The following is a 12,954-nucleotide window of genomic DNA, read 5'->3' on the forward strand; positions in this document are numbered from 1 at the left end:
ATAGGACTTCCCACCCTCTGAACACTGTCACAGTGGGGACCAATCCTCCAACATATTAAACTTTTTTTTCTTCCCCCCAACATATTAAACTTTTGAGGGGACACAATTCAATCCATAACATGGGTGATTCTGACCACCTGCCAGGTGTGGACTCCAATGGGCTCATTGACTACCTTCACTTAGAATATCAGATGAGGTAAGTGGCTCTCCCAAGGCCACAGACTTTATTGATGAGGAAACTGGGTTTCAGACAGATTTAGTGGGGTTTCCCAGGCCACAGAGCTAATTAGGAATGAATGGATTTACCAATGCTGCTTTTCTGTAACTGTGGCTTCCTGCAGAGTGGCTGGAATGGGTCTATCCACAGCCTGGGGGGGGCACTTGCCCTCCTGGAGGGTGGCAAGATGGGCAGGGTGACAAGGCAGAGGCAGGAGTTATTTTATTGGCTTCAGACGAGAATAGGGTCTTCTTAAGACCCTGCAGCCCTGAAATTTCTGCTGGTGACTGTGGGGATATTCTCTCTGCCAACACAGAGGGCAGGGGAAAGGAAGGTTTAGCTCTCTTCTGTGTTTTAGTGAATTTGCCTTGAGTTTCAATGGGAGAACTGAGCTCAGTGGGATGTAATAACTGAATGAATGTTTGGAATAATAACAATTTAATGTGAGAACTTTTATTAAACACTTGCTATGTGCTGGGTGAGAAAGATCTGGGATCGCACTATTCACTGTCATGTTGAAAGGAACACGGACACCATAAGCATTTTGATATGGACTGCCACATTGTGTCAAAGCCCTGGGAAACCACACTGAGAGACAGGTTGTCTACTAGAGCCCAAGCTGAGGCTTTAGATTAAAAAGGCACACAGCATTGCTAGCTTGCACTGTAGCAATAGAACAGATCATTGCTAGCATTTATTGGGTACTCACTATAAACTAGACACCTTCACAAGTTAATTTTATCCCTCAAGATGGATATTATTATCCCAGTTTTATAGATGAAGAAACTAAGACTGAGCTAAGGGATTGACCAAGGTCACAGAGATGCAAGTGATATAGTCAAGACTCGAAGCCAGGTGTGCCTGATATCAAAGCCCAAACGCACAGAGATGAGCCACTTTGTCCCCTTTTCTGCTCTCTCTGATGGCTACATGTGTGTCTCAGTAGACACCCATGTTATCCAAGGCAGGCATGGCATGCTGCACTGGGTTTTATATTCCCTGCTGCACCTAACACAATTCTCCACCCATTGTAAATAAGCAAAATTTACCAAATTGAGGTAGAGAAATAAAGTAATGAAAGAGGCTTGCCTCCACACATAGAAATCAAGAACTTTTAGTCATTTTCACATGAGGCCATATCAAAATAAGAATAAACTGCTCAGAAAACAAGATGGGTTAAACAAAAAGTTGTAATCGATGAAATTATTTTTTCACTTGGTTTTCAATGAAACATTAAAAAGAAAATCTGAGGTGGGAAAAGGGGAGGAGGAAGGAGGTTACTGAGAAATTGGTTAAATGGACACAAGAACGTTTTGGGGGGCCGGCCTGTGTCTCACTCGGGAGAGTGCGGTGCTGATAACACCAAGGCCACAGGTTCGGATCCCATATAGGGATGGCCGGTTTGCTCACTGGGTGAGCGTGGTGCTGACAACACCAAGTCAAGGGTTAAGATCCCCTTACCGGTCATCTTTAAAAAAAAAAAAATGGACACAAGAACGTTTTGTAATGATGGATATGCTAATTATCCTGATTTGATCATTACATATTGTACACAGTATGGATAGTAAACTCTGTACCCCACAATCAATTATGTTTCAATAAAAAAAATGGAAAAAAAAAAAAAAAAGGAAAACCTGGTCTAGGATGGAGGATACTATGAGTGAAAAAACTTTTTTGGTAACAGCATCCGGGAGGGTTGGCTGGTTAGCTCAGCTGGTTAGCACACAGCATTATCAATCCCAAGGTTACAGGTTCGTGTTCCTCATACTAAGCCAGCTGCAAAAAAACAAAAACCCAGAAATGTACTAGTCAACGATTCTTGCTGAAGCTTTTGCCGCCTTTTCAAAATCTGGAAGAAACACAGCGGTCGATTCCTTTAATTTCAGAAGCATGTGGCTCCATTTGTAATAATAAAAATATATATTTTTTAATTACATCGACATAATTTCATTCGTAGGATTGACTTCAATAAAACACACCCGCTGAACGAGTGGCGCTAAACTAGGGAAAGCCTGATTGCCGTCACCGAGGTAACGGGGGCGGGGCCATTGCCGCATCCTGGGAAGCGCAGCGAGAACTCTCGGAGGAGGTTTGGCCCGCAGGCCACGCCGTAGATCGTGATGCATTCTGGGCCTTGGCAAGATGGCGTCCTCCTTGATGTGCTGATGAGAGTTTTACTGCAGCTCCAAACCAGAGGGCAAAACTCCCTTCACCCGAAAAGCCCACATTATCTATTTTCTCCGGGAGTCCACGTCGGCCGTTTCTCAGGACTCGTTCTCAGGCAGGAGAGATCCACGGAGTCGGAGGCCAGGACCAGCCAGGCCTCGCGGACCCGGGGCTGAGGAACCGGCTGCGGGCGAGCACGATGGGCCGGTCCTGGCTCTGGTTGCAGCAGCTCAGGCGAGTGCGGGACCCGCAGGGCTGAGAGCGGCCGGAGGACATCCGAGGTGCTCTGAACCTGTTTCTCTCGGCCGGAGACCTCAGCCCAGGCGGCCCAGTCGGCGAACCGGCACCGAGAGCGGGCGGCTGGCCTGTCCTGGGATCTGCTGAGGCGTCGGAGGCCGAGAGCAGGGTCACCGTGAGGCCTCAAGTCTCTCACGCTTTTGACAGCTCCGCTCGCGGCCCCTCCGGGACCGTGCAGCCTCAGAAGCAGCCAGTGGCTTGGGGCCTGAGGGTGTGTGTGTCTGTGCGGAACTTCGCGGGCTGCCCCAGTCCCCACCAGCTCTTCCCACCCGCCTTCGACTTCCCGCGCAGAGTTAGACATAGGATCTCAGACTTGTGTCCGAGTACGGGTCTCCGCAACCTCTCCGTTCATTTATTTTACGACTCCCCTTTTTTTCTATTTCTTATTTCACCAATTCTGGTACAAACTAGTTTTTAAGGCTGGAGGTTCTCGAGCGCTTGTTGCCAAGGACTCCTCCACCTCCTCCCCCCGCAATGGAGTCCGAAATGCTGCAGTCGCCTCTTCTGGGACTCGGGGAGGAAGATGAGGCCGACCTTACGGACTGGAACCTGCCTTTGGCTTTTATGAAGAAGAGGCACTGTGAGAAAATCGAAGGCTCCAAGTCCTTAGCTCAGAGCTGGAGGATGAAGGATCGGGTAAGTGGATTCCGACGGCTCCCCTTGGACTTGGTCGGGTTTTTTTTTGTTTGTTTGTTTTTGTTTTTTAAACGAAGAGAGTTTAGAGCCAGAAGAGTTTCCTTGGGAAAACGCCGGTATTTTTTTTCCCAGCCACATGCTGCGAGTCAACTGAAAAGCAAGAGACATTTCAGACTCCAATTTTTGGTTGAAAAAATGGGAAAGGCTGTTTTGGTTAGTCTTTATTAACTAGATAGTGTTAATTAAGTTGAAACAGAGTTCCAAGTCAGACAAGAAAAGTTAAGCAAATTCGAAAATGCAGCATTGCAAGTATTTACATGCTCTTTGATATTCTTAGTGCTGTTAACATAGGGGAAAGACAACGTGGGACCTAACCCTTGTACCCACGTGGTTAGTCTACTTTTGTGGTTAGTCTACTTTTTTAATATCCGAGCTGGGTGAAGTGCAGAAATCTGATATAGTATGCTAGGAAACAAGATTACTAGAAAATGTTCAGCTAGTAACAAATTAATGCAAAGTTATTTTAAAGTTACAGTGAACTTCATTCTAGTCTTCTAAACAATTTCTCTTGAAGCCAGGCTCTCCTCCTTTTGTGTGGTGTCCTGTTGCCGTAACTTGGAGACAAAATTTCTTCAATAGTGGAGTTAGGAACTTGGGTCCAAGTTTTAGGGGGTCCTCATGATGTTGGAGCGTGGACAGTAACTCACAAGCAGTGGTAGGAAAACAGCCAATTTTGTTGAATCTGCCCTTCATCAACCACCATCTATTTTCTGGTCTCCAAAGCAAAAGGGTGGTAACTACGTCTATGCACACTTTAATTTGTCTTTTTGCGATTTATTTTTCCTTCCAAGCTGCTTTTATTTATTTGAACATTCAGTGGTATAAAGGGGGCAGTTGGTGTTACTACGTGATTTCCGTTAGGCTTATGTATATGTTTATAGAAGATTATTATTTTTTAGTATATGATTTTGAACTTATATAAGAACACTTATGGTAATTCTAGCCATTCAGTCACTAGTGACCAATGCTTCAGTTATTGATTTGGCTAACTTTTAAAAAGTTAGGAAAGTTTATTTTATCCAAAAGCATTAAGGAGTAAAACTAATCGGCCATTGGGAGGGGTTGTATAAAGTCTGTCTTATGGACATCTTTAGTACTAATTATGTAGTTAAAAGCTTTTGTGGATGCTATGCATATATGAAAAGCAACTTACTTTATTTTTTTGGTGTTTTTTCCTTTTTTTTTTTTTTGGCGGCTGACTGGTACAGGGACCTTGGTGTTATCAGCACCGTGCTCTAACCAACTGAGCTTACTGGCCAGCCTGAAAAGAAATTTACTTTAAAGCAACTCTGTCTAATCACTTTTTAATTCTGTTTGGAGGACTTTTTTTTTTTTTTTTTTTGTTGTTGTTGTTGGCTGGCCAGTACAGGAATCAAACCCTGGACCTTGGTGTTTTCAATATCACACTTTAAGCAATTGGAGGGCAATTTTTTTTTGGTTGTTCTTTTGAATTGTGGTTCCCTCTGCTACCCTATACCTATGTTCAAACTGTTCAGAACTGGTTACTGCATATGTTTTGGCCTTTTAATTAAAACATTAATTTATAAATGATCAACAGTTCCCGATAAGTGCTTTACAGGTTATTAAGAGAAACAAAAGTTCTGTAAATCTTAGTAACTACTGAGATTGATACTTAGAAAAGAGCAAGGGAAGAAGTTTGCTGTAACCCACCTTTGCAAATTGTTCAATGAAGAAGAAAATTAGCAGGTACCATTTTTAAAGTTTGTGAGAGTTTGTCATCTTAAAGAGCCCTGTAGTCTCCTTCCTCATGTCAGACCCTGAGGGGACCTTTCCAGTACACCATACTAGGACAAAGGTTGCAAATTCAAATGATACAAAGAGTTGGAAAGTAGCATAAATAAATGAAACAGGCCAGAATTGAGAATAACGGCAGATGTTCAAAGACAAACGCCGGTGGCATTTGACTCGGTGTCTGGTGGATTTTCTGGAGGGTGGGAACAGTAGGGCTCTGGAGTATATATGTCACAGGTGAAGGGGCGGCTGGACCTTGGCCACGTCTCTCTCTCTCTCTTTTTCTTTGAGAAGCCAGAAAACTTTTTTGTTTTTTAATGTGAAGTCTTCCAATTTTTGAGTATTGGTACTAATTCAGATGTTACAGAACACAGTGCAGTCCAACACTGCAGGCTAAACAAAGTTCATTTGGGGCACGGTTTTGGCTAGTGGGTTACTTGTGTGACTTCTACTCTATTATGGCAACTCTAGGCAGCCGCTCTGACTCTGGAAAGCTGTAGCACCCAGGCCTCCAGACCAAACTGTCCCACCGTGCGGGAGGTGGCCTCCAGAAGTCTAATGGGGCAGCATTTTTATAAAGCAACACGTGTGGGCCTGGTTGTACTGTACCAGGAGCGACACTGACCAGTTCCTAGTGGCATTGACTGTCCTAAATGCAAGCTCAGTTTTTGCTTCATCCTGTGATTAATATGTAAGCCCATATAATTTTATTCTGTATATAAATTAATGATTACTTACTGGTGTCTTACGTAGCGGCCTTATTACAGGTTCCTAAAATTGAAATTTTTCCTCAAGTTGACTGATGACTCCAAGAAGTTTTTCTGTCACTCAGCATTCAGCATCCTTCCAGAGCTACAGCACATGTCCACTCTCAGTTGGCATTCCTATAATCTTTGTTTTGAATAGTCCTGGTTTTCAAGTGCCACTATTACCACATTTTAATTACTGTTATGCATTGCTTAATGACTGGGAATACATCTGAGAAATGCATTGTTAGGTGATTCAGTCTTCATGCGAACATCGTAGGGTGCACTTGCACAAACCAGAATGGTATGGCCTACTGCACGCACCTAGGCTGCATGGTGTAGCCTGCTGCTCCTAGGCTACAGACCCGGCCAACATGTGACTATGCTGAATGCCGTAGGCAACTGTAACACAATGGTATTTGTGTATGTAAAATATCTAAACACAGAAAAATATCTAAACTACAGTGTTACCTCAGCTCTGGCATCACTAAGTGATAGGAGTTTTTCATCTCCATTATAACCTGATGGGATTACTGTCATATATGTGGTCTGGTATTGACTGAAATGTCATTATGTGGTGCTTGAATGTGCTAAGTTACTGTTAGATGAATGTATCTCCCCATTGTGTTTTACTATGCTACTTTATAGTTATCATAGAGTTCATTTTCCCACTGGAAAGTGGGCAGGTGGGGATAATTGATCTTCATTTTTTTTTTTTTTTTTGGCTTTTGCCTGGTACGGGGATAGAACCTTGGACTTTGGTGTTATCAGCACCATGCTCTAAAGCAAGTGAGCTAACCAGCCAGCCTGCTGGTTTTGGATCTTTTGCCTGGAATATTTGGGATGGAACCAGAGAGCTATTGCTCTGAAAGAAACCACTGATGGACACACTATGTCTACATGCATGTAGGACCATTGACAGACACTATTTCTACACACGTGTAGGACAGACATGCTATTTCTACACATATAGAACCACTGACAGACCTGCTTTGTCTACACATGTGTCAGACCACCAACAGACACGCTGTGTCTGCATGTGTGTAGATGTACCTATGAAATAAGGAAGCCTGTTTCCTAGGCCAGTCTCTAGGTGCAGTGTATGGCTTTGTAGCCATACTTTGAACAAGCCATGGAGGAAGCAGAGTAGGTACATTAAACTAATACACAGGTGTTACAATGTTTAGATTGTCCTTCAAGCAAGGGTAAACAGTAATACTTTATAATCGCATGTTGCTCCTACTCACCTCACCTCACCTCATCTCCTCAATCTACTCCAATCAGGCTGTTCCACTCCACCAAGACTGCTCTCAACATGGTCATCATTTGCTGCTAATCTAAAGGTCCCTTCTTTGTCCTTGGCTTATTTGACCTTTGGCAGCATTCCACACAGTTGGCCACTCCCTCCATCATGAAACTCTTTCCTCGCTTGCTTCTGTGTCTTCATAAAACTCCAGATTTTCCTTTTAGGTCACCAATTTTTCCTTCTCAGTCTCCTTTGCTATTTGACATCTAAATGTGGGAGCACCAAGGACTTGATCTTGGACCCCTTTCTCTGTTTTGTGTGTGCGCCTCCCTAGCTGATCTCATCTAGGCCTGTGGTTTTAAATGCTGTTCACATGCCAGTGACCTCAAGCCCCCGATCTTAGGTCTGACCCGCCCTGAAAGGCCTGCCTCAGATCCCTGATTGTCTGCTTTGCCATAGTTTTCTCTGTCACAACATAACCACAACCACCACCCACTCAGTTGTTCAAGCCGCAGATCTAGAGTTTACCCTTAATTCTTTACTCTTCCTGTCCTTGTTGCCCATTCCAGTTAAGCAGTGGAACCTGTCAGCAGCTGGCCAGTGTAGGGATTGAATCCTGCACCTTGGTGCTATCACCACCACACTGTAACCAACTGAGCTAACCGGCCAGACCCAAAGCATATTTATATTGGACTGCTTCATTCATCTCCACCGCAGTGATCCTAGTCCATGCAGCCACCATCTCTTGTCTGGATGAGTACAGTCATGTCCTGACTGGTCTCCCTACAACCACTCATGCCCTACAACCAATTCTTCGCATAATCATCAGAGGGATCTTTTAAAAGTGTAAATGAGGTTTCGATACTTCCTTACTGGTGCTCTCCACTGGCTTTCTCAGTGCTTGAAGTAGAATGCAAACTCCTCTCCTTGGTTTGCAAAGCCTTCGTGATCTAGCCTCTACTGGCTTTTTTGCTTCTTGGGTAGAAACGCCTGGAATGTTAGGTTACTTCCTCAGAGAGGCCTCCCCAGTCACCTCATCTGCAGCAGCTACCCAGTCACTCCCAATCACTTGGGATCGCTCTTTATTTCTCTGATATTTTTCTCCATTCTCCGTCCCCCAGAAGTGAGCTTTTTAGTCCATAGGCATGTAGTGCTTGGCACGTAGTAGGGATTCAATAAAAATGTACTGATGAAAAAATGAATAGTTTACAAGGGGCTTCCACATGGATCATCACTTTGAAGGCTCAGCAGCACTGTAAGTTACTTAGGGATTATCTCCATGTTATTGATGAAGAAACAGGCTTTAATTAAATTGCTTGCCTAAAGTTGCATAAGTTACATGTGTAGCAATGAGATGAAGTGGAACTTGAGAAAAAAGCCTAGTTAAAAAAAACCAAAACTAAACGGTATCATAATGTCTCAACTGAAAAATTCACAGTGAAAGGTCATGGGGTTTAAAACAAAATATATTGGGACGATAACGTGAGTGGTGGTAGTGATGCAGAAACAGACGGTGGACAAACATTAAACAGGCTGAGAGCAATGCACAGGTGTAGCCTAGCTCACTGTGCTCCCAGAGTGCTCCTGCGGTTCCCAAAGACCCTTCCAGGGGTCCATGAGGTCAAAACTATTTTCCTAGTAACAGACGACATTATTGGCCTTTTCCACTGTGTTGATACCTACACTGATGGTGCACAAGGGATGGTGGGTAAAACATCTGGCATCCTAGTATGGATCAAGACAGTGGTGCCAAACAGTACCAGTAGTTATTGTTTCTTTGCCAGGTGCTTGCATGAAAAAAAAAGGAAAAAAAAAATTCTAGTTTCACTTGAGAATGTCCTTGATAAAGCAGTGAAAATGATTAGTTTTATTGAACCTCAGAGAATGTCCTTGATAAAGCAGTGAAAATGATTAGTTTTATTGAACCTCAACTCTTGGGCACATACCTTTTTATACTGTGCATGGTGACCTTCCCACTGCATGTGCATTTGGTGGCTGTCTGGAGGAGAAGCACTTGTGGGCTGTGAGCCACCAGCTGCTGTGTTCATGGACACTGTGTGCCCTCATGGTGTGAGGAGGACTGGCAGGACAACTCTGGGTATTCAGGCTTGGGTATTTGGCAGTCATATTCTCGAAAATGAACCTAGCGAGCTGTCAATTCCAGGAAAACAACTGACAATATTTGTTGCCAGTGATAAAATTTGAGCTTGCAAGTAAAAGTTAGAGTCTTGGAAAACTTGTAATTGGCACTGTAAGCTTGACAACTTCCCAATACTTAAAGACTTTTCTGATGAGATCATGGTGATGTTAATGAATATGATTTATTTTTGGCTATTGTAGAATGAAGTGTCCACATTTGGGACATATGCATAATTCAGTGAACCAATATTTCTGAATGACCAGTACCCAGTATTACAAAATCATCCGTAGGTAAAAAAAGATCCATGCAAAGTTAAACCAATGGATTTCAATATAATAGGATACAAAATGCTCATTGATAGGATTTCAGATAGATTAGATATTCTTTTTTATTTCCAACTCAGATTGCAACAAACCTTTAAGAAACTATTACTTACTGAGTTTTGATGTAATATCAAAGAAGAATATTCTCAATTATTTGGATGTTCTGATACTCCTCTTTCTAACTACTTATCTTTGTGAGGCCGGATTTTCCTCATATACTTCAAGCAAGACAACATATCAGAACAGATTGAGTGGAAATAAATATGAGAAGTTAGATATCAAAGACATTTGCAAAAATGTAAAATAGTGCTGCTGGTCTAACAATTTTTTGAAAATATTGTTAGTTTTCATAGAATTATGTTATTTGAATATATAATGAGCTTATAATTATTTTCAAATGAATTCATATATATGTTAAATTTTTCTTTCTGTTTTATACTATAATATGGAAAGTGTTGATAAATGTAATTCATAAGAGAAGCTCTTGGGGGGGCCTTCAAGAGTCTTTTTTCCGCCACACTTCTCATTCAAGCATCTTTACAAGTGTAAAGGGGCCTGCTGTCAGAAGTCTGAGAATGGTTAGTGTAGTTAAGAGAAAGGGAGCACCAAACTTAAACCAGGAAGAAGGGCTCGCAGTTACCAAGTGGTTGGCCAGAAATGTCAGTGATGTGGGCCGGCCTGTGGCTCACTCGGGAGAGTGTGGTGCTGATAACACCAAGGCCACGGGTTTGGATCCCATACAGGGATGGCCGGTTCGCTCACTGGCTGAGCGTGGTGCTGACAACACCAAGTCAAGGGTTAAGATCCCCTTACCGGTCATCTTTGAAAAAAAAAAAAAAAAGAAATGTCAGTGATGTGAATGAACTGTGATTGAGACACCTAGAGGACCTAACCTGCTGTTGCACTCTTTCTGTTCTGGCGTTGGGAACTGTTGGTCTCCAGACCTGGGGCTGGGACTGAGTTTTTGAAGAGCCTGTGTGATGGTGAAGGCAGGTGCCCAATGTGTAGCCATTGTCAGGGCCTCCTCTTCCTCCAGACTTCTAGTGTGTGTCCAGAGAGAGGAGACGCACCACCTCTCACCCAGGAGGAAGTTGTTCTGTGAGTGGAGGAACGTGACCCAGTCTGCAAGGAGGGGACTGGTTGAGTGCTCACTTGTAGGGTGCTTGCCCCCCAAGGCCCTGTTGTCTAGGAGGACAGATAGACATGTCAGCACCTAATTATAATACACTATTATAAGTGTCAGTCCTTTAGTGGCTGGCCAGTACGGGGACCTGAACCCTTGACCCTGGTGTTATTGACACCATGCTCTAACCAACTGAGTTAACTGGGTAGCCCATAAGTGTCAATCTTAGTGTTTACCTGGAACACCTTGATTTTATATTACATAAGTAAATCATTTGTGTTGAGCTACATTTGTGAAACATATAAATCATGCTCATTGACCAGCGTGAAACTCAGCACCAATGACTTAATGTGGTTGGTGATGGAAGCTGTTTCAGGAGTTAAGATGGGGACTGTCATACATGGGTTTGTGTTTCTAAAGATCTTATTGGCAGGGCCGGCCCGTGGCTCACTTGGGAGAGTGTGGTGCTGATAACACCAAGACCACGGGTTTGGATCCCTATATAGGGATGGCCGGTTAGCTCACTCGGGAGAGTGTGGTGCTGACAACACCAAGTCAAGGGTTAAGATCTTTACCCTTACTGGTCATGTTTAAAAAAAAAAAAAAAAAAAGATCTTATTGGCTGTGGGTGGAGTCGGGGATTTGGAGGTGGGAACACCAGGTATAGGGTGTTGTGGTAATCCAGTTGAGAAACCACAAGGACCCCAAAAGAGGCCACTGCAGTAGGGATGGAGCACAGGACATGGATTCTACTGATTTGGAGAAGGTAGAATCAGTAGAATCTGGTTAGAATTCGGGGGTTAAAGAGTGGGTGGAGTTTGTGAACCAGGTGTCCTCTCAGCTGGTGTAGTTACTCTCTTTATTTGCACTTGAAGCATATGGACTTTTCATTAGCCTGTCTCATATGAGTCTCAGGAGTCACAAAGAGACGACCTACCTTTTTTTAAAACCTGCCCTAAAAAATGTGCTGTGTTCCATTTTGAACAACATGCTGTGGAAGAGTCCTGAAATGGATAAGAATATTTCCACCTCATTATCACCTTGTATAATTCTAAAGCTAGAATTTTAACAAGATAGCATGGGGATTATATATAGATGGTGTCCTCCAGGTTTGTAACTCTATCCTCCTTTTATTCAAGACATTAAAAAGGTATTTTGGTCATCTACAATATTTGTTGCAGTAGAGCTGAAGTTTGATGCTTTTTTCTTTTACGTCTGATTAAATATATAGAAAATGCCATTCCGTAAATATTTGGCATTATATGTTAATGCCTTAAATGTGTTTGTGAACCAGGTACTGTCAGGTACTTAAACTTGTCAGGTAGTGGTAGTTGTGAATCTGCCAAGAATTTTCATGCCTTCAGAGGCAGAACAGGAAACAGCTGAAGAGGAGGTAGTCACTGATGACAAGTTTCGATTTTATCCAGCCATACGTATTTTTTTCAGATGTCTTTTGTTCTTGACTAGCACTATTTTATATTTTTAAGGTTCTGATATAATTCTAAACTTACAGAAAATTGTGAGGATAGTGTAATGAACTTCCTTATGCCCTTTATCCACATTCACCAGTTACTTAGTTTTGCCTCCCTTGCTTTATCTTCCTCTAGCTACATGTGTAAATATGTCGTTTTTCCCCGAACCACTGAAGTTGGAGACACTGTCCCCCTTTACTGCTAAATACTTGTGTGTATCTCCTAGGAACAAGGACATTCTCTTAGGTAACCACAGAATAGTTGTGAAAATCAGGACATTTATCCCTGACATAGTACTACTATTAATGTACAGTTACATTAATGTCTGTCCCAGTAATGCGCACTTTATTAGCAATTTCTGCCCCTCTCCCCATCCAGGATCACTCATTGTGTGTAGTGGTCAGGTTTATGTAACCTACTTTAAGGAGTTTTTCAGCTTTTCATAGAATTTCTTGACCTTGCTTTTTTTTTTAATAATCGTGGTAAAATTTGCCATTTTAACCCCTTTTTGCTTTTTTTTGTTGTTGTTGGCTGGCCTGTGTGGGGATCCAAACCCTTGACCTTGGTGTTACAGGGCTGCACTCTGACTGACTGACCTATCCTGCCAGCCCCTATTTTAACCATTTTTAAGTGCACAGTTAGTGGCATCAAGTACATTTACAGTGTGGTGCAGCCATCACCACCGTTCATCTCCAGAACTGTTTCACTTTCTCAGCTGAAACTCTGTCCCCATGAAGCACTGGCTCCCCCTCCCCCTGTCCTCAGCCTTCGTTCTC

General features: G+C 42.9%; 1 protein-coding gene across 1 annotated transcript in view; it reads left to right on the forward strand.

The window, feature by feature from the left end:
- Nucleotides 1-2,359: 2,359 nt before the first annotated feature.
- Nucleotides 2,360-12,954, forward strand: part of RPTOR (regulatory associated protein of MTOR complex 1) — a 417,690-nt gene continuing 407,095 nt past the window's right edge. The window contains exon 1 of the mRNA XM_063080629.1: nucleotides 2,360-3,316. Coding sequence (XP_062936699.1) covers nucleotides 3,155-3,316 — 162 coding nt within the window. The 5' untranslated portion in view covers nucleotides 2,360-3,154. The remainder of the gene's footprint in view (nucleotides 3,317-12,954) is intronic.

The sequence above is a fragment of the Cynocephalus volans genome, chromosome 16 (assembly GCF_027409185.1).
Source record: "Cynocephalus volans isolate mCynVol1 chromosome 16, mCynVol1.pri, whole genome shotgun sequence".
Taxonomy (NCBI): domain Eukaryota; kingdom Metazoa; phylum Chordata; class Mammalia; order Dermoptera; family Cynocephalidae; genus Cynocephalus; species Cynocephalus volans.